Here is a 20541-nt window from a genome sequence, read left to right on the forward strand (position 1 = left end):
ACCCAGGTGCCAAACTGCAGTAAATTTTTATTAATGAAGTGGAAGCATGGGTAGTAGAAGCATGTGTTTTTGTTTTTTTTGGAATTTTTATCAAGTATCTTCAGAGAAGATTATTTCCAGCTTTATCTTCAAAAACTGGAAAGGAAGGGTCAAAGAAAAGACAGAAGCTCATGCCTGTAATCCCAGCACTTTGGGAGGCCGAGGCGGGTAGATCACTTGAGATCAGGAGTTCGAGACCAGCCTGGCCAACATAGTGAAACGCTGTCTCTACTAAAAATACAAAAATTAGCCGGGCATGGTGGCGCGCACCTGTAGTCCCAGCTACTTGGGAGGCTGAGGCAGAAGAATCACTTGAACCCGGGAGGCAGAGGTTGCAGTGAGCCAAGATCACGCCACTGCACTCCAGCCTGGGCAACAGAGCAAGACTCTGTCTCAAAAAAAAAAAAGGAGAAGAAACAGTAGCTTATGTTCATGGCCAGCACCTCTAATCACAGTCCAGTTCCAAGGAAAAATTCCAGCGTTTTAGTTTAATGTTGGTAAATGAGTAACTCTAGCATTTGTACAAGGCTCCCTAAGACTCCTGCACCAGTCGACCAAGCCCAGGGACATGATTGAATTAGGAGATTCTTGGGGCCTTGTTTTGAAAAAGACTTGAAATAGGAAGAAAGGCCCAAAAATAAATGTTCACTTGTCTCTGAAAAAAAAAAAAATCTGTCTCAAAAAAAAAAAAAAAAAAAAGACTTAGGGGGGTCTAGGGGGACTTCCCTGCTATCACCCCAGCACTGCCTAGGTGTTCTGCCGGGAGAAGGGGGCCATCGAGCAGGGAGTTCTTACATTTTTCTGAGACTTTCATGACCGTACCCCTTGAGAGTGTTGTAGGCAATAGCCACTCCCCACCTACACACACACAAATTTCGCACCAAATTTTGGGGACTCTCGAAACCCAAAAACCCGGGTGATGGGACCCTAATCCCGACACTCCTTTGCAGCCCAGAGTCTGGGAGCGCAGAGCTGGGGGGCTGCGGGGTGGGCTGAAGGTGGGCAGTACTGGGGGGCGGCGGGCGGAGCGGGGCCGGGAGGGGGCGGTGCCGGAGGGCCAGCGGTGTGGCGCGCCGCCTGCAGGGGGCGCTTGCGGCGGCTCCGGTCGGAGACAATCGCGCTGAGCGGGCGCCGCAGCGGGAGCGGGAGCCGGAGCTGCGAGGCGCGGCGCAGAGCTGGGGCTGCGCGGGGCCGGGCGAGCGGGACCAGGCGGGAGCCATGGACCGCTAGGGCCCGGCCTAGCCCCGCGATGCCGCCGGCGAGTGGCCCCAGCGTCCTCGCGCGGCTGTTGCCGCTGCTGGGGCTGCTGCTCGGCAGCGCCTCCCGGGCTCCCGGCAAGTCGCCGCCGGAGCCCCCCAGCCCGCAGGGTGAGTCTCAGCCGGGAGGGGCCGCGATCGCGGGCCTGCGCCCCCTGATCAGGCTCCCGCCCGTCAGCCCCCTCTTCGCGGCGTTCGTGAATTGAGGGGTATTCTGTTCCCTGGATTCGGGTGGGGGGAGCTAAGCGATCTGGGGTTGGCGCTTCTGGGGGAAAGTGGAGGCGGGGAGAGGGAGGCCGTGCGGGGCGGGGGTCTTGGGGAGACACAATGGGTAGTGCGAGGGTCCCCAGGATCTGCGCCGCCGCCCTCTCCCTATTTGTTTTTCTCCCTCCTGGTCCGCGAGGCGCTGCTGCCTGAGCCATTGTCTACCGAAGACACCCGCCCAGGGGCGGGCTGGGGCGGGCGCCTGCTCCGCAGCCCCCTGCGGGTTCCTCGCTCCCGACCCCGGCTGGGTGGGGGCGCCGGCATCCGCTGCCACCCTAGGCCGGGACCGGAGGCTGGGAGCCTGGAGCTGGGTTTGAAGGGGGGAGGGGAGAAGGGGGAGTGGGTGAGGCTGTGGGCGGGATTGACTGCTCTAATGGGGTTCTTTGCCCTGGAGCCTGACAGCTCCCAGCCAGCCCCCCTGGTTTAGAATTTGGGGTGCACCAAATAAATGCTTGTGAGCCTATGACGGAGGACGAGCCGCAGTTGTGGGCCTCTAAGAAAAGGGGGTACATTGTGATTCCCAGCTGAGGGAGCATGGCAGGCTTGTGGTCGTGGAGCCATGCTGAGCTAGCTGGCTGTGGGCAGTGCCGGCTGGGAGGGCAGGTGCCTGGGTCCCCCCCCCACGTTCAGCAGGCCTCCTGGCATTCCTGTCCCCTGCCCGCCCCCATATCACCCCCTCCTCATCTCACATCTTCGCAGTGGAGGAGACCCTTCCCAGCGACTCACCGGGCGCAGGTGGGTGTGTGAGGTGGGGGTGGGGCCGGCTCCTGCAGCAGGAAAGGGTGGGGGAGCAAGACCCTGACAACACACCCCACAGGCAGGCCTGGACCCTTGGGGGCCTCTGCCCACTCCAGTCCTGAGCCCACCTCCCGGGTCCTGCTCTCCCTCTCCTGCCTGTGGGCCCCATCCCTGCCTGAAGCAGTATTCACTCCTCACCCCCCACACTAAGGAGCTGGCAGGAAAAGCAGAGTGGGGGGGTCTGGATGAGGGAAGTGGGGTCCGGATGAAGGGAGGGGGTCGGATTTCCTCCTGGATTGAGGCAGGCCTAGAGCCGGGAGAGGTGGATACTATATGGAATGTCAGGCTTCGAGGAATGGGTAGGGTTCACCCTCTGCCTCAGTCTCCCCCAGCTCTCTCGGGGAGGAGATGAGGCTTTTCTTAGTAGGAAGAAGCCCTAGTTTCTTAGGACGCCCCTCCCCTCAAGTCCCTGCACCTCAGGGGAAGGGGCCCAGGGAATTGGCTGGAATAGAGCCAGGATAGGGGGTTCTCTGGGGCAGCTGGCGGGGAGCCCAGGTTGAGGGGAAGGGGGAAGGGAATCTGCTAGGCACCTGCCCCCTTCTCCCCCACCCGCAAGGTTGGCACAGATCCTTACCAGCCCACCCCAGTTTTGTTTCCCCAACCCCCTCCCTCTTCTGAAACTCTGACTCTTGAACCCAAGGCATTCCCTCAAATGACCGTATCTCAGACTCGGGGTCCCTCTCCCCAGCTGCTCTATCCAGCTGTTCCTAAGCCCGGGATGGAGGTGGGAGTAGCCAGGACCTTCTAGCTTCTCCGAATTCCTAATGGGTGTTGGCAGGGGGATGGATGAGGACCTTGCGCACGTCCTCCTAGGCTCTACCCTCCCCCCACCCCATGCCACTTAACCTCTCTGAGCCATAATTTGTTCATTTGTAAGACATGGAAGGATAGTGCCTACATCATCAAATTGAAGTAAGAATTAAATCACATCAAATGTGCAAAAAAACAGTAGAGGGGTGCCAGCTTCCTGGAGGAGCAGAGAGCGAGAGTGAGTGGAGTGTGCACCCACCCTGCAGGGTTGGGCTCTGGCCTGGGAGGGGAGGTGGGCTCAGGGGAACAGCTGGATGGGATGCCTAGGGCAGGCGTGGCGCTGGCTCCGGATTGGGAGCCTGAGCTAAGACACCTGTCACTGCTGAGTGTCAGGCTCCACTCTAAGGCCTTCCCTCTCCTCGAAGTCTCCACAGCACACTGACCTCCCCAGGCCCTGCTGCTCTCAGCTCCAGACTCTTCCTTCCATACCCAACCCCCACTAGATTTGCATCCAGCACTCAGCCCACTTCCCACCTGTCTCCTGGGCCCCCCACTGAGGTGTCCATACATGCATGACACACCTTGTTAGCAGGAAGGTAGGGGCGAAGTGTGTTCTTGAGGGAGGGGCTGTGCTGATGGGAAGGGGTGCCCTGGATCAGAGAGACTGCCTGGAGAATCCATGGGAACAACTCAAGGCTTGGTTCCTCCCCATCACGCCATCTGAGGGCAGGACGCCTGCCTGATGGCCTGGCCAGATTCTCCACGGGCTGTGGGCAGAGGCATCCCTGGAAAGCAAAAGACTTGGGCTTCCCTCCCCAGCCCCCTCCACAATAGTTCTCTTGGGCCTGGGTTGCTCCCCCCTAGATCTCCTGTCCCTTACCAGGGCCCCAGCTCCCTGCCTGATCTCCTGGGAGGAATGAGGGCGTTGCCATGGTGACTGACTGTAGCTGACCAGCTGGGAGGGGGCAAGCGGTTCATGTGAGGGGGAGGAGGCAGGAGTAATTTGTTTGGGCAGGGGGTTGGGGTGAGTCCCTAAATCTGAAGGGAAACAGACTTGTGCAAAGGATTCTGGGAAAAGGATGAATGATGGGAATGACCAGTTTCCTAGTGTCCCCTGTCAATTTTTTCCCAAGACCCCAAACTCTGCCCTAGCCTCCATCCTCCCTTTCAAACTGCTGAATCTTGACCCTTCTCCTCTCCGCCTGTGGACCCAGCTTTACTTAGCCTTTCTCAGCCCTCCTGTCCTTCTCCTCTCCCCAGGCCCGGGGTTAAGAATGTCGCTTCTAGAGGCAGACTGCCAGGTCTGGATCCCAGATCTCCACTTAGCTGTAGTCCAAGTATCTAAACTCTCTAAGCCTCAGTTTCCTTATCTGTAAAATGGACTAAGAGCATATATTATCAAATCCAATACACCACTGACTGTAAGATGCACCATGATTTCAGGTACCAGTAAGAAAGGAAGAAATGCTGCCAGTTATAACGATGGCATCATCAATCATAGGCATAGCCTGAGTTTAGAATTGTGAAAATGTGACACAGCGCATGTGTTAGACGATGAAATACAGGAATAGTCCCGCCTCCTGCATGGGCTGATAGGAGGTTTCAGTGAGTGCTCTGTGAATGCTGGGTCTTAAATCATGCCTTCTCTAGCCTCAGCCCCAAAGACTCTCCCAAACACAGCTCCTTCCTCTGATCTTGGGGCTTCCCCCAGTTCTCTTTCCCCCTCCCTCGTCCTCACTCCCTTCGCCCCATCTTGCCCACAGAGATCCTGATCAAGGTGCAGGTGTATGTGAGCGGGGAGCTGGTGCCCCTGGCCCGGGCCTCAGTGGATGTGTTTGGGAACCGGACTCTGCTGGCAGCTGGCACCACAGACTCAGAGGGTGTGGCCACCCTGCCCCTCAGTTATCGCTTGGGCACCTGGGTGCTGGTCACTGCTGCCCGCCCTGGCTTCCTCACCAACTCTGTGCCCTGGCGTGTTGACAAGCTGCCCTGTGAGTGCAGGGGCAGGTGGAGGGGGGGGACAGCAGCTGACCCTCCATCAGCCCCTTCCCAAAATAGTCTCCTTGGGGGTGGAGGGGGAGGCTTTCCAGCAGCTGCTGCCTGGGCTGGGGTACACAGAGGGGGCTGAGGGAGGGTGAAGCCTCTGGGACTCAGATGGAGGGGGTGCCTGGCTGGGGGGTAGGGGGTGGGCTTTCCTGGAGCTGACCGGCCATCCCTCCCGCAGTGTATGCGTCTGTCAGCCTCTACCTGCTCCCTGAGCGGCCGGCCACGCTCATCCTCTATGAGGACCTGGTGCACATTCTCCTAGGCTCTCCCGGTAAGGCTCCCCCTCACCCACGCCAACTCTTCTTCCTTCCCCTGACCTGGGTGTAGAGACCTCCACTGTCCTATATTAGCTGGGTGTCCTTGGGCAAGTCACTTCACCTCTCTGAGCCATAATTTGCTCATTTGTAAGACGTGGAAGGTTAGTGCCTACATCATCAAATTGGAGTAAGAAATCACAAAGTGAAAAAACACAGTACAGAAGGTGTTCAATAAATATTTACAGTTATCGGGGCTTCTCGTGGTTTCTATTCTCCATCTATTCCTACCTTCCCTGCCATCTTTATCTTCAATGGGTCTACACAGATTTGTTGTGCACCTGCTGGATGCACAGGTGCACAGGAAGTGCAAGGCCCAGAGCAAGCCTGCAGCTCCTGGTCTACCCCCAGGCTTTTGGTCTCGCTCAGCTAGTACTTACTTCAACTCCTAGGCTGTGCCAGGCATTGTGGCTGGTGCTGGGAACCACGGTGAGGAAGAAGACCCGCTCCTTGCCTTTGGACGTTCACAGACAAGTAGGAAGACAGATCATTGCAAGCCCTGAAATAGTTCCAGAGCAGGCAGGGCAGTGGAGTGGAGGGCAGCTGCTTTCAGTGCTGAGACGGCCCTAACCTGCGAGGGGACCTGGCTGGGTGAGAGCTTGTCAAACCGAGCAGTCAGCCCTCGACTCAGGAGTGAAGGGGAAGCAGAGGCACCTCCACTGGAGAGGGAGGCCAGGGGGAGACATCAGGTGGAGGGTAGTAGAGGACAGTGAGGGTTTGGGGGCTCCATTCCGCTTAGAGGGCCATGGTGGGTTTCGGAGTTTGAGGAACCCCATCCCAGTTTGTAGTCTCAGCTTGAGCCCTTGTCATGGAGCTAGTTTTTGTTGTTGTTGTTGTTGGTTTTTTTTTTGAGATGGAGTCTTGCTCTGTTGCCCAGGCTGAAGTGGTATAACCTCGGCTCACTGCAACCTTTGCTTTCTGGGTTCAAGGGATTCTCCTGCCTTAGTCTCCTGAGTAGCTGGGATTACAGGCACCCATCACCACGCCAGACTAATTTTTGTATTTTTAGTAGAGACGGTTTTGCCATGTTGGCCAGGCTAGTCTTGAACTCCTGACCTCAGGTGATCCACCCACCTCTGCCTCTCAAAGTGCTGGGATTACAGGCGCGAGTCACTTCACCCGGCCTCACCAAGCTGCTCTTGTTTGCTCACCTTCGTCACTCTGATCCCAAGCTTCTAAGTGCCCCTGCAGGTTTCTAAAATACCAGTGGACCCTTTGTGGCCCCCTAGCTTGAAGCCCCTGCATGGCGCCTACTGCTTTCAGTACCAAGCCCAGGTGCCATCTCAGAGCTGACTGCACCCTCCAGAGCCCGGGCCGCCCTCTGCCCCACGCCTCTGGGCCTTTCTCATGCCAGGCCTCCTGGATGTCCTTTCCCTCTTTCTTTCCTGGCTGAGTCTTCCACATCCTCCAAGACTCCACAGGGCCTCCCCTGAGCTGAGTGAGACCAGCTCCCCTAGTCCTCTGCATCCCTCTATTTGGATAGCAAGGCAGGAGGAATGGCATGGCAGAGGATGGGCCTGGAGCCCGATGGCCTGGGCTTCTATCCGGGCTCGAGGATTGTGACCTCGTGCAAGTTACTGAACCCCTGTGCCTCCATTTCTGCACCTCTAAAACGAGGTTGATCATAAAGACACCTAGCTCAGGGGCTATTTTCCTAATTGCAGGGGTTAATATAGGTAACCTGCTTAGAACAGTGCCCAGCATAGCTTAAAGATTAATAAATGTTAGCTGTGACCATACTGTATTGGAATTGTTTGTATGTCTGTCCCCTCCACCCCAACACACACACACACACACACACACACACACACACACACACACGACCTAAACTGTCTAATGCAGTAGCCACTAGCTACATATTAAATTGAAGTAAATTAAATTAAAAATTCATTAATTTTTTTTTTTTGAGATGGATTCTCACTCTGTTGCCCAGGCTGGAGTACAATGGCATGATCTTGGCTCACTGCAACCTCTGCTGCCTGGGTTCAAGCGATTCTCCTGCCTCAGCCTCCCGAGTAGCTGGGATTACAGGCGCCTGCCACCGCACCTGGCTAATTTTTGTAGTTTTAGTAGAGACAGGGTTTCACCATCTTGGCCAGGCTGGTCTTGAACTCCTGACCTCATGATCCACCTGCCTCGGAATCCCAAAGTGCTGGGATTACAGGCGTGAGCCACCGCGCTCGGCCTTTTTTTTTTTTCTTTTGAGACGGAGTTTCGCTCTTGATGCCCAGACTGGAGTGCAATGGCACAATCTCAGCTCACCGCAACCTCCCCCTCCCAGTTTCAAGCGATTCTCCTGCCTCAGCCTCACGAGCAGCTGGGATTACAGGCATGCACCACCATGCCCAGCTAATTTTCTATTTTTAAGAGAGTCAGGGTTTCTCCATGTTGGTCAGGCTGGTCTCCAACTCCCGACCTCAGGTGATCCACCCACCTTGGCTTCCCAAAGTGCTGGGATTACAGGCATGAGCCACTGCACCCACCTAGAAAAAAATCATTACATTTTTAAAAATTAAAAATCCAGTTCCTCAGTCACATTAGCCACATTTCAAATGCTTAACAGCCACGTGTGTCCAGTGGGTACCATAATGGGCAGCACACCTAGAAAACATTCCCATCACAGCAGACGTTCATCTTTGGGCCCCCAATGTCTAACCTGGTGCCTGCCACATAGTAGACAATACTGTTTGAGGATCTGGATCGCAACATTTTATAGGTTCTATAAGGAAACTTTCTACTAAAGCAAGTAAATTGCTGAGGGTCACACAGAGATTTCAGGTCCATGTCCCTTCTAGGTTAACATTCCATGACTGCTCAGCTTTCTCCCCAAGGCATCACCCTCCCTGGCCTTCCAAAGTGGCCTGACCTCATGTCCCCTTTTCCTTAGATAATGGGTTTCTGCTCTGGTCCCTGGGGATCCCTGTCCGTGGTCAGGCCACTGCAGCCCCTCTTTCCCTCCAGGTGCCCGCTCCCAGCCCTTGGTGCAGTTCCAGCGCCGGGCTGCCCGCCTGCCTGTCAGCTCCACCTACAGCCAGCTCTGGGCGTCACTCACGCCTGCCAGCACCCAGCAGGAAATGCGGGCTTTCCCTGCCTTCCTGGGCACTGAGGCCTCCAGCTCAGGTAGGCTGGGTGCCCAGCACGGATGGGGTCTCCCCAGGCTCAGGATCAGCCCTCAGCCCTGTACCCTCTTCCCTCAGGCAATGGCTCCTGGCTGGAGCTGATGCCCCTGACTGCTGTGAGCGTGCACCTGCTGACAGGTAATGGGACAGAAGTGCCGCTCTCAGGCCCCATTCACCTGTCCCTGCCCGTGCCCTCCGAGACTCGTGCCCTCACCGTGGGCACCAGCATTCCAGCCTGGAGATTTGACCCCAAGAGTGGTAAGTGCCTCAGGGGGCTGCAGGTGCTTGAGTTGAGAGAAGAAAGTGGGACTTGAGTGGGAGCGACTCAAGTGTGACAAAACCCCTGCCTCTCCCAGGGCTGTGGGTGCGCAATGGCACTGGTGTAATCCGGAAGGAAGGCCGGCAGCTCTACTGGACTTTCGTCTCCCCCCAGCTGGGGTACTGGGTGGCCGCCATGGCCTCCCCCACGGCTGGTAAGAGTAGTGGGGCAGTGGGCGTAGAGGCCGCGGAGGAGGGGAGCAGGGAGAGCAGACTTCTGAAAGGCAGGAAGGGTGTCTACACCTGAACGCTAAGCCCTCGCCTGGCACAGGGCTGGTCACCATCACGTCGGGCATCCAGGACATCGGCACCTACCACACCATCTTCTTGCTCACCATCCTGGCAGCCCTGGCCCTGCTGGTGCTTATCCTGTTGTGTCTGCTCATCTACTACTGTCGGTGAGCACCGGGCTTCCCTCACCCTCCCCTGCACTTGTACCGGGCCCTGGGGCCCCAAAGATGCATAAAATCCACTTCTGGTCCTCAAGGGGCAGACAGGAAAAGACTTCCTGCAAACATGCTAAGACCTGAAGGGCTGGTGCTGGTGGCTGAAGACAGCGGGGAGGTGGGAGGGGAGGCAGGGCTTAAGGACTTGCAGCCCGGCCCCTCCAGAGAGATCTGCCACTGCCCCTACCAGCCCAGCTCTCTCTCGCAGAGGACTCCAGGCCGGACACACCCATAGACAGCTTAGATGCTCATCCCTGGTTCTCGCAGCACATCCTACATGCAGAGGAGTGCAGAGTTGACCCTGAGAGGACCGCCAAACGGACACGGCGGCTCCCCGCCATCTCTCCTGAGCACCCCAGGCATTCTCCCCACCTCTTCCACTATATTCGTCTCTTGTCCCGCATCTAAGGGGGTTCGGGGCCAACTCTGGCCCTCACCCTTTCCTGAGCGGCCCCTTCTGCTCCCTCCCTTCCAGGAGGCGCTGCCTGAAGCCGAGGCAACAGCACCGCAAACTGCAGCTCTCGGGGCCCTCTGACGGTAACAAACGAGACCAGGCCACCTCGATGTCCCAGCTCCACCTCATCTGTGGGGGACCCCTGGAACCCGCCCCGTCGGGGGACCCCGAGGCTCCGCCTCCAGGCCCCCTCCACTCGGCCTTCTCCAGCTCCCGGGACTTGGCCTCCTCCCGGGATGACTTCTTCCGCACCAAACCGCGCTCTGCCAGCCGCCCGGCCGCCGAGCCTTCGGGTGCCCGCGGGGGCGAGAGCGCCGGGCTCAAGGGCGCTCGCTCGGCCGAGGGCCCCGGCGGGCTGGAGCCCGGCCTAGAGGAGTACCGGCGCGGGCCCTCGGGGGCTGCGGCCTTCCTGCACGAGCCGCCCTCGCCGCCGCCGCCCTTCGACCACTACCTGGGCCACAAGGGGGCGGCCGAGGGCAAGACCCCCGACTTCCTGCTGTCGCAGTCGGTGGACCAGCTGGCGCGGCCGCCGTCGCTGGGCCAGGCGGGGCAGCTCATCTTCTGCGGCTCCATCGACCACCTCAAGGACAACGTCTACCGCAACGTCATGCCCACCCTGGTGATCCCCGCGCACTACGTGCGCCTCGGCGGCGAGGCGGGCGCCGCCGGCGTGGGCGACGAGCCGGCCCCGCCGGAGGGCACGGCACCCGGCCCGGCGCGCGCTTTTCCCCAGCCCGACCCCCAGCGCCCGCAGATGCAGGGCCACTCGGGCCCGGGGGGCGAGGGCGGCGGGGGCGGCGGCGAGGGGTGGGGGGCCGGGCGCGCGGCGCCCGTCAGTGGCTCAGTCACCATCCCTGTGCTGTTCAACGAGTCCACCATGGCGCAGCTCAACGGGGAGCTGCAGGCCCTGACCGAGAAGAAGCTGCTGGAACTGGGCGTGAAGCCGCACCCGCGCGCCTGGTTCGTGTCCCTCGACGGGCGCTCCAACTCGCAAGTGCGCCACTCTTACATCGACCTGCAGGCGGGCGGCGGGGCACGCAGCACCGACGCCAGCCTGGACTCGGGCGTAGATGTCCACGAGGCGCGGCCCGCGCGCCGCCGGCCCGCGAGGGAGGAGCGGGAGCGCGCCCCGCCTGCCGCGCCGCCGCCGCCGCCCGCGCCCCCGCGCCTGGCGCTCAGCGAGGACACGGAGCCCAGCAGCAGCGAGAGCCGCACGGGCCTCTGCTCTCCGGAGGACAACTCGCTGACGCCGCTGCTGGACGAGGTGGCGGCGCCCGAGGGCCGGGCGGCCACGGTACCCCGGGGGCGGGGCCGCAGCCGCGGGGACAGCTCCCGCAGCAGCGCCAGCGAGCTGCGGCGCGACTCGCTCACCAGCCCGGAGGACGAGCTGGGGGCGGAGGTGGGCGACGAGGCGGGAGACAAGAAGAGCCCGTGGCAGCGGCGGGAGGAGCGGCCGTTGATGGTGTTCAACGTCAAGTAGCGCCCGCGCAGGGCCTGGCACCGCCCCTCCCGCCCGGGCCCGCACCCAGGGTGCGCGCCCCGGGGGCCTGCGGGGGCCCTCGCGCGTAGCTCCCAGCCCCAGGCCGGAGAGGGGCCCAGGGGCCTTGGAGCTGTTCCGTGGTTGGTGCTGGGTCGTGTCTTGCAAGGGACCCTGTGTCTGCCTCCAAGCCGGGGAAGGGGGGGGTCCAGACCCCCGCGGGGAGGTGCCGGGGAGGAGGGCTGGGGGGAAGCAGTGCCTGTGTAGACGTGGCTGTACATAGAAAGCTCTATTGTGGGAAAGCAGGAGGGGTGACCCAGCCTCAGCTGCTAGTGTGAGGGCTGGGAAGGGAGGGGGCGTTCTTTGTGGACCCCTGGGAGGGGAGGGGGTGCTGCTTGCTGACTAGCCCATCTCTGGGCTACGATGTCACAGGGCTGGTGGCTGGGACAGCTCTGGGGACTAGGGGGTAATGTGATACAGCCGATGTGGGCAGCAGCAAATATAAAACTGGTGCGGTTAAGGCTGTGTATGTCTTTCTGTGGGGTAGGGGAGGGGAGTGTTGGCAGTGGACGTGAATCCTTGTTCTGGGGCCCTGGGGAGGGCAGGCAGGGCGGCAAATCAGACACTGTTAAGAAAGTGTACAAACTTTATTGAAACGCACACGCGCACACACACAAACACCCCTGTGGATAGGGAAAAGCACCTGGCCACAGGGTCCACAGAAACGGGGAGGGGATGGCAGCTTGTAATGTGGCTTTTGCCACAACCCCCTTCTGACAGGGAAGGCCTTAGATTGAGGCCCCACCTCCCATGGTGATGGGGAGCTCAGAATGGGGGCCAGGGAGAATTTGGTTAGGGAGAGGTGCTAGGGAGGCCTGAGCAGAGGGCACCCTCCGAGTGGGGTCCTGAGGGCTGCAGAGTCTTCAGTACTGTCCCTCACAGCAGCTGTCTCAAGGCTGGGTCCCTCAAAGGGGCGTCCCAGCGCGGGGCCTCCCTGCGCAAACACTTGGTACCCCTGGCTGCGCAGCGGAAGCCAGCAGGACAGCAGTGGCGCCGATCAGCACAACAGACGCCCTGGATGGTCAGAGGGGGGCGAGAGGGTTGGACGAGGTGGGACCTGGTCCCTGGCCATACCCAGCCCCAGGATGGGGGTTGGCACTGACCTGGCGATAGGGACAGCAGGCCCAGCCCCGTCGGTTGTCTCGGCAGCAGGTCTGGTTATCATGGCAGAAGTGTCCTTCCCCACACTCCACGTCCTTCACACCCACGTGAGGGCTACGGGCCAGGAAGGTGGCAAGCTGGGCAGAGACCACTTCCTTCTCGCAGGATCGAGCCTTCACGTTGCAGGTGTAGCCAGCCGGGCAGCAGTGCTGGCGATCCTCGCAGCACACAGCCTGGCGGGGAAGGGAGCACAGAATGGCATTATGTTCCTGTCCCCTCACTGGGCTTAGCTCCCCTATCCAGGGGCAGGCAGGGAGGCACTCACATGGGGCAACTGGCAGCAGGCCCAGCCCCCACCCAGGCTCGGGCAGCAGGTCTGCCCCACCGGGCAGCTGGTGTGCTGGTCACAGCCGATGTCTCTGGGGTGGGATAAGGAAGCCCGGCAGGCAGGCATCTTCTCCAGTCCAGCCACGATCTCACTTCCCCGCTGACACTGCCCCTCGGCTACACACGTGTAGCCCTGGGGGCAGCAGTGCTGGTGGTCCGAGCAGCAGACAGCCTGGGGGGTGGGCAGGAAAGGGCGTTGTAGGTAGCCACTATGTGGGGTGCAGTGCCGAGCCCCTACCTACTCCAGCCCGCCTCTCCTGCTTACAGCACCTCCAGCTGGGGACGAATCTGACAGAGCTCGGTATCACCTATGGGCTATGCGGAGGGCAGAAAGCAATAGGAGCTTGGCCACCCACCTGCCCAGGCCAAGATACTGTCCCCTCCCATATACCTCTGGGATTGGACAGCAGCCCCACTCCCCAGACATGAGTTGGCAGCAGGTATTGGAGGAGGGACAGCTGCTGACATTATCACAGGGGACATCTCTCTTCAAGGCTTGTGGGTCTGGCAGGCTGAGGTGAGGTGGGGCCTTCTCCATCCAGGGCACCTGGTGGGTCCCCTGTTCACAGGTACCCTTCTGCGTGTCACACGTAAACCCCGCGGGACAGCAGTGTATGTGGTCCTCACAGCACACAGCCTAGGGCAGATGGAGAAGGGCCGGTGGGCACTGGGGCTCAGCTGCCTGCCACACTGTGCTCAGCCCACCCACCCGCCACCCCTGGGTACCTGGGTAAAAGGGCAGCAGCCCCAGGCCCCCGACTGTAGACGGCAGCAGGTGTAGCCATCTGGGCAGCTCACCTCCATGTCACATTTCACATCCCCCACTGTGAGGGAGGCAGAGAGGACAGTTCAGAAGTGGCACTGGGGACCCTCAGGGGTATCAACCCTTTGCCGGCTCCACAGCTGGAACCAGGTGTTGAAGATGGAGGGTACCGCTTACACCACCTTGCCGTGATCCTAAGGCCAGGCCTAAAAGGGAGGAAAGGGGGCCCCACCCCCGTATCTGCGCCCTGCCTCTGGTACCTGTGTGCGCAGGCAGCTTAGTGAGGAGGTCCGTGGTAGCGTTCTCCTTGGAGAGGCACTTACTCTGGATCAGGTCACACACAGTGTCTTGGGGGCAGCAGTGCAGGTGATCGGAACAGCAGGTGGCCTGAGTGGGGACAGGGGTGGGTCTTTGTCACTTCCAGGCTCAGTAGCACAAAGGGAGCAGCCAGGCTGATGGTTGGCACTGCCCCAATCCCCCACTAGGGGGTGGCATGAACCCTGCATCAGCCAGGCTCCCAGCAAGCAGCCAGCCAGCCCCATGCCACAGAGCCCCTGTAAGGTGCGTGTCAGGGCCAGGTGGCTGGGGGCACACAGCCAAGCTGGCTCCAGCCCCTCACTCACGTTGGGCATTGGGCAGCAGCCATACTTCCCACTGGGCAGCTCACAGCAGGTAGAACCATCAGGGCACTGGGACCGTGCGTCCGGACACATGACCGATCTGGACAAGGCCACTGGAAGAGGAGCAAGCGTGAGGGGCAGCCAGGATGGAGGGAACTTTTTCCTACACTTGGAGTCAATGAGGCCCCGCCCCAGCCCCTGGCCTGATGCTCTCCCACCTCCTCACCTGCTCTGTTAGTCCTCTGGGCAGGGAGCTTCTTTGCCAGGGGGTGGGTGCCCGTGGGTGTGATGCAGCGGGTGTGAACCAGGTCGCAGAAGGCACCGTGCGGACAGCAGTGCACCCTGTCTTCACAGCAGGAAGCCTGAGAAAAAATGGTCCTGACTCCGTCTTCACCCCCTGCCCCTGGCCCCCAGCTCTGCCCTCACTTCCCTCCACATACCCCCATCTCCCCCAGATTTGTACCTGGGGCATGGGGCAGCACCCCCAGGAGCCATCGACCATAACGCAGCACGTGGAGAAGTCCGGGCATTCGAACTGACTATCAGGGCACTGGATGGCACCCACGGAGTTGTTACCTGTGGACAAGATGACCCAGGATTCTACCAGCCCACTCTGGAAAGGTGACTCCCCCATCACACAAGGAGCTGGTGGCACCAGGGCCTGCAAGCCCAGCTACTGGGGTTTGAGGGTGACACTAAGGCTCAGTGATCTAGGCAGGCCTAACTCACCCTCCTCACAATCCAGTCCCTCCCTCAGCAAGATGGCATGGGGAAGGGGCACCCACTGACCATGGGTTGGTATTAGACCGGCCCAGCTCGACCTCTCCCCACCCCGACCTCTCCCCACCCCCACAATGCCTGGACCTGGAGTCTTGCACTTTCTCCTGCACCCTCCTATCCCCAGTGCTGCCCCTCTGTCCACAGCAGGGCTGTTGCTTAGTACAGATGCCATATGAATGAGGGCACAAGGGCAGGAATCAGGGCTGCCCCGCCAGCTGGGCTCCTGGGTTCCAGACTCCACATGCTGCCTGTCTGCCTGCCCTGCACCCACACCCCGGCTGCACCTGATCTTTGGAAGCAGGATCGCCCGTCTGCACTGCAGTGGAAGCCCCGTGGGCAGCAGTGATGGCCATCCCTGCATGCCACGGCCTGTGGAACACAGAGAAACCTGCATTGGCAGGGCCCTTTTATCTGCAGGTGGTAGAGTGCAGGAAAAGCATAAATGCAGACCTAAGCCCCTCCATTGGGCTGATGGCACGCTCACCTCTGGGAAGGGGCAGCAACTGGAAGTCCCTGAGACGGTAAAGATGCAGGAGTGCCCGGCAGAGCAGTGGGCATCAACCTGGCAGGGGCCACCCAGATGCCTGCTCAGTGTTGTGGGCCATTTGTCCTGGAAAGACAGGGGAAATGATAAACCACAGACTTGTGCCTGGCGTCCTCCTCTGGCCAATCCAAGATGACCCTTTGGGAAAACCTAGGCTGCCAGCTCTTGCCTAGGCTGAGGGGCACTCACCAGAAGGGGACTGCAGCAGCTGTAGCTGGCTCCTCCAGGGTCCAGGCAGCAGGCCACAGGGCAGAACTGACCATCTGGGCACCGCGTTCCAGCCACCAGCCCTGCTGTTAAGGCCACCCAGCTCACCAGGGTCCACATGGTCTGCCTGCAAAGTACCAAGGAACGTCTGGCAACTGCTTAAGCCCACGCCACCCTTGATTCTAGGGTCACTCAGTACCCTAGCCCCAGGCCAAGGTCCTGGCCCAGGACTGCCTGAGCCTTCTCAACACCTCCCTGTCCAGGCAGGCAGAAATCTGCAGGGGCTGAGAGTCAGCTTCCTACAGCGCTCTGTGTGTGACACATGCCCCAGCACGTGCGGACCTGTAAGCATGAATGCTGACATGCGTATATGTGTGGGTCTGAGTCCCCAGCACATGGCCTAACGCCTGGGCCTCACTGGGCAGGCTTATGAGAGTCAGGAAGACGTGATTTTTGTGGGTCTGATCTGTGCACATGTGGGCCACCTCTGGGGTGAGGGGAAGGCATCAGTAGCCATGGGAGAGGACAGGGCTAGGGTGCAGGGAGGGAGTCCCCCCAGGAAAAGCCAGGGTTCCCCTCCAGATGCCTCCTTGCCTGACACTATGTTCATACCTGTACCCCGCTAAGGCCTTGCGGGAAGCGGCCACATGATGACATGGGAAACCACAGGGGTGAGAAAGTTGTGAAAAAGGAAATATGGTGGCCACTGGAGTCTGGGCTGCCTTCCCCAGAGGTCACCATCTGCCCATGAATGTCCCCTCCTTACCCAGGGAAGGGGACACAGAAGCTGGGTCAGCCTTTGAGACACCTGTGTTCTGAGGGTCCCCCACACCACCAGGGCCCTCTGAGATTCCTCAAGCATGCTAACCCCTGCCCTTGCCTCTCCATCTATTCTGGAAGTGAAACTCAGCCACATGTGGAGAGAGACCACGTGTGCCCACTGGGCTGCCCATCTGAGTCACCAGGAGGAACTGAGCCTTGAGTCTCTGTGGGGAGCAGCCTCTCACTTCCTAAACAACTCTTCTCCCAGGCTCAGCTAGCCCAGCTAGTTCAGTGGGGTGGCCAGAGAGGTAACTCATAATGAAGAAGCAAAAACAGTAATGTCTGTTGAGCCTCTTGGGAGCCAGTTACAAGACTCTCCATTATTTTATTTCTTTGCAACAACCATCCAAAGTAGTAATTAATACCTTTACTTTTATTTTATTTTTAGAGATGAGGTATTGCCATGTTGCCCAGGCTGGACTCAGACTCCTGGGATCAAGCAATCCTCCAATCTTGGCCTCCTACTAAGTAGCTGGGACTGTGGGAGCGTGCCACCACGTCTGCTCACCACTTTTTTTTTTTTTTTTTTTTTGAGACGGAGTCTTGCTCTGTTGCCCATGCTAGAGTTCAGTAGCACGATCTCAGCTCACTGCAACCTCTGCCTCCCAAGTTCAAGCAAGTAGCTGGGACTACAGGCGCTCGCCACCACGCCTGGCTAATTTTTGTATTTTTAGCACAGAGGGGGTTTCACCATATTGGTCAGGCTGGTCTTGAACTCCTGACCTCAGCTGATCCACCCGCCTCAGCCTCCCTAAGTGCTGGGATTACAGGCTTGAACCACCACACCCGGCCACACCTTTACTTTTAAAGGAGGAAACTGAAGCTTAGAGATGTTAAGTACAGTCAGCCCTCCATATCCAACCAGGGATCAAAATATATTGGGCGCGGTGGCTAACGCCTGTAATCCCAGCACTTTGGGAGGCCCAGGTGGGCGGATCCCAAGGTCAGGAGTTCGAGACCAGCCTGACCAACGTGGTGAAACCCCATCTCTATTAAAAATACAAAAATTAGCCATGCGTGGTAGCGCACACCTGCAATCCCAGCTACTCAAGAGGCTGAGACAGGAGAATCGCTTGAGCCCGGGAGGTGGAGGTTGCAGTGAGCAGAGATCGCGCCACCATACTCCAGCCTGGGTGACAGAGTGAGACTGAGATTCTGTCTCAAAAAACAGAACAAAAAACCCCCTGAAAATGTTACATTGTTGCTGAGGTATACAATGTAGTTAGGCTTAGGATGGGTGCATCTATACTGAACATCTACAGATTGTTCTTTCTTATTATTCCCTAAACAATTCAGGATCACAACTATTTACATGGCATTTCTTTTTCTTTTTCTCTTTTTTTTTTGAGATGGAGTCTTGCCCTGTCACCCAGGCTGTAGTACAGTGGCGCGATCTCAGCTTACTGCGAACTCCGCCTCCCGGGTTCAAGCAATTCTCCTGCCTCAGCCTCCCAAGTAGGTGGGATTATAGGTGTGCGCTACCACACCTGGCTAATTTTTGTATTTTTAGTAGAGATGGGGGTTTCACCATGTTGGTCAGGCTGGTCTCAAACTCCAGACCTCAGGTGATGCACCTGCCACGGCCTCCCAAAGTGGTGGGATTACAGGCATGAGCCACCGCACCCAGCCGACATGTCATTTCCATTGTATTAGGTATAAGTAATCTAGAAATGATTTAAAGTATGTATAGGTTATATGCAAATATTACACCATTTTATATCAGGGGCTTGAGCACCCAGATTTTGGGGTCCTGGAACCAGTTCCGTGAAGATACCAAGGGACACCTATAACATGTCACACATCAGGTCATGGTGACGTCAGGCTTTGATGGCCCCAGAGCGTATTGGACCTGGGTTCATATCACTAGTGGCACGATGGGCAGTGCCTGGGAATGGTGCAACAGGTACAACAGAAACAGGGTACAGGGACTGCCTGGAAATCGCACTTGGGTCCTAATCCTAGAATTGCCAACTGTGAGGGCCTGAGAAGCTGCTCCCTGTCTGTGCCTCAGTTACCCCACGAGTCTAGGTGTGGATACCACTGCGGGGGGAGGGGAGGAAATCTCACCCACCCAGTCACTCACATCCTCTCTGCTCCACCTGGCTTTCCTCAAGTGCCCCTCCCCTAACTCAGCATCCCCAAGAGGCCACCTCCTGGACAGATAAGGATGAAGTTGACTGGTCCTGGACAGTGGACCCTCTCCTCAGCCCCACAGCTCCCAGGCAAAGCACCTGCAGCTGGCACCTGCTTCCTGGGTGTTCTCAGCAGGCTGTCCGCTGCCATGGCTTGCTGGGAAGGGGAGTCTGTCTGCACAGGAGTGTTCGGCTCCCTGGTGAGTTGCCTGTGCATGTGGCCCCTCCTGTTTACCCTAAATTGAGGGAGTAGTGTATGCTTCTACTGAATACACGCACACGCATACAGAAACAGGGATGAGGAGGCGAGTCGCAGTCTCTCATGCCACCCTACACCGCCAAAACAGCCAGAGGGGACAGCAGCCTCTTCAAGACCCTAGCTCCGTTATCTTCCACTAGATGGCACCCCCCAACTCCGAGTGCCAAGGGGAGAGGAAATTCCCAAAAGGGGAGCCAACCTAGCTGCAAATGAGCAGGAAAAAGTGGCTGGGAGAGGCGGAAGTTAGCTCGTCCCACCCTCAACAAGAGGAAGTAAGGAGGAGCCAGACCAGGTTCAGTCACCACTCCCAAGTCCCTACTACCTTCGAGAAGCCAAGGTCTCAGGCCTCGTTCCCAGGCCCTCGGAGCTCCCAGCCCAGGGTCGCGCGCCCCTCCGGCTCCAGGCCGCCGCGGGAACCACCCACCACCACCAGGAGAGGGGAAGATGCCAGCACCTACCGACAGGGGTGGAGCTGGGTCAAGAATGGTGTGGTCCCTGCTTTGGGGGAATGCTGGGGAGGTAGAAAGCCCCTTCTAGCGGGGCGTCACTGCAATTACTGCTTCCTCTTTCCCATAAAACTCCCCCTAGTGTATCAGAACCCCCAAGGAGTTTCAGTAAGCGGTTCTTCTGTTGTCTCCGGCTGAGACTCCAGGGGAACCTCAAGCTCACATGGCCCTGGCCGGGCCCCTGGGCAGGAGCAGGCGAATGGTCTGCGCGGCCGCTCTCCTACCTGCGTCCGAGTCCGCGGTCCTTGGGCAGCAGCAACCGGGTAGCGCTCAGACTACAGACCCAGCGCGATGACCCGCCTACCTCAGTTTCCATTGGCCAGGGATCAGGGCTGCCCGCTCCCATTGGCTACTTATCAATATAGAGGTGGGGCCAGCCTGGAATGCTGTGTTTCTTTTCTACTCAAATCACTCTCCTCCCTGCTTCCTCTCGCCCCACACCCCATTTCTAGGGATCATGTGATTGGAGAATCATGTGACGTCGGGACAGCCTCAGCAGGGCAGCCGGTGCTCGTCGCCTTCCTTCACCCATCCTGCAGGCGCCTGGGGGAGTTTGCTAGAGATGATAGCGCGTGTCTGGGGCATTGACAGTGCGAGGGAGTGTTATGAATTGGGAATATTTGTGCTCCCCTTTCTATCCTTTTGTTTGTTTGTTCTGAGACGGAGTCTCACTCTGTCGCCAGGCTGGAGTGCAGTGGCACGATCTCGGCTCACTGCAACCTCTGCCTCCCGGGTTCAAGCGATTCTCCTGCCTCAGCCTCCAGAGTAGCTGGGACTACAGGCGCGCACCACCACGCCCAGCTAATTTTTGTATTTTTAGTAGAGATGGGGTTTCACCATGTTGGCCAGGATGGTCTCGATTTCTTGACCTCGTGATCCGCCCACCTCGGCCTCCCAAAGTGCTAAGATTACAGGCATGAGCCACCGCGCCCGGACTTGTGTGTTTGTTTTAGAGACAAGCTGATCATAGCTCACTGCGGCCTGCAACTCCTGCTCCCAAAGCGATTCTCCTACCGCAGCCCCCCAAGGCGCTGGGATTACAAGTGTGAGCTACTGGGCTGGCTCGCTCCTATCCTATC

The 20541-nt window shown here is 58.8% G+C and overlaps 2 protein-coding genes across 3 annotated transcripts; one reads left to right on the forward strand and one right to left on the reverse strand.

Annotated features, from left to right (window-relative positions):
• The first annotated feature begins 1131 nt into the window (after nt 1-1131).
• On the forward strand, nt 1132-11818 carry FAM171A2 (family with sequence similarity 171 member A2). Its single transcript, XM_031011750.3, has 8 exons — nt 1132-1406; nt 4871-5098; nt 5332-5424; nt 8429-8587; nt 8665-8844; nt 8943-9059; nt 9176-9302; nt 9826-11818. The coding sequence occupies exons 1-8, from the start codon at nt 1289-1291 to the stop codon at nt 11282-11284; spliced, it is 2481 nt and encodes an 826-aa protein (XP_030867610.1). The 5' UTR covers nt 1132-1288; the 3' UTR covers nt 11285-11818.
• A 95-nt stretch (nt 11819-11913) lies between these two features.
• On the reverse strand, nt 11914-20251 carry GRN (granulin precursor). 2 transcript variants are annotated; one of them, XM_004041572.4, is made up of 13 exons: nt 19687-20251; nt 15726-15870; nt 15477-15602; nt 15277-15361; nt 14676-14788; nt 14439-14574; nt 14216-14325; nt 13853-13979; nt 13556-13653; nt 13221-13466; nt 12768-13001; nt 12445-12675; nt 11914-12355 (listed from the first exon to the last, which is right to left on the reverse strand). In XM_004041572.4, the coding sequence occupies exons 1-13, from the start codon at nt 19806-19808 to the stop codon at nt 12218-12220; spliced, it is 1911 nt and encodes a 636-aa protein (XP_004041620.2). In that variant the 5' UTR covers nt 19809-20251; the 3' UTR covers nt 11914-12217. The 2 variants fall into 2 exon arrangements, with proteins under 2 accessions (XP_004041620.2, XP_063562432.1); XM_063706362.1 differs by lacking the exon at nt 19687-20251 and adding an exon at nt 19415-19605.
• Between the last annotated feature and the right edge of the window lie 290 nt (nt 20252-20541).

This window comes from Gorilla gorilla, chromosome 4 (genome assembly GCF_029281585.2).
Source record: "Gorilla gorilla gorilla isolate KB3781 chromosome 4, NHGRI_mGorGor1-v2.1_pri, whole genome shotgun sequence".
Lineage (NCBI taxonomy): Eukaryota > Metazoa > Chordata > Mammalia > Primates > Hominidae > Gorilla > Gorilla gorilla.

Bases quoted from the DNA above. Each gene is read 5' to 3' on its own strand.
- FAM171A2 (XM_031011750.3), top strand. From the start codon at position 1,289: ATGCCGCCGGCGAGTGGCCCCAGCGTCCTCGCGCGGCTGTTGCCGCTG. The intron at 1,407-4,870 runs GTGAGTCTCAGC...TCTTGCCCACAG, and splicing joins GGAGCCCCCCAGCCCGCAGG to AGATCCTGATCAAGGTGCAG. The intron at 9,060-9,175 runs GTAAGAGTAGTG...CGCCTGGCACAG, and splicing joins CATGGCCTCCCCCACGGCTG to GGCTGGTCACCATCACGTCG.
- GRN (XM_004041572.4), bottom strand. From the start codon at position 19,808: ATGGGAGCGGGCAGCCCTGATCCCTGGCCAATGGAAACTGAGGTAGGC. The intron at 13,654-13,852 runs GTACCAGAGGCA...CCTCCCTCACAG, and splicing joins TAAGCTGCCTGCGCACACAG to TGGGGGATGTGAAATGTGAC. The intron at 13,002-13,220 runs GTATATGGGAGG...CCCACCCCCCAG, and splicing joins GCTGCTGTCCAATCCCAGAG to GCTGTCTGCTGCTCGGACCA.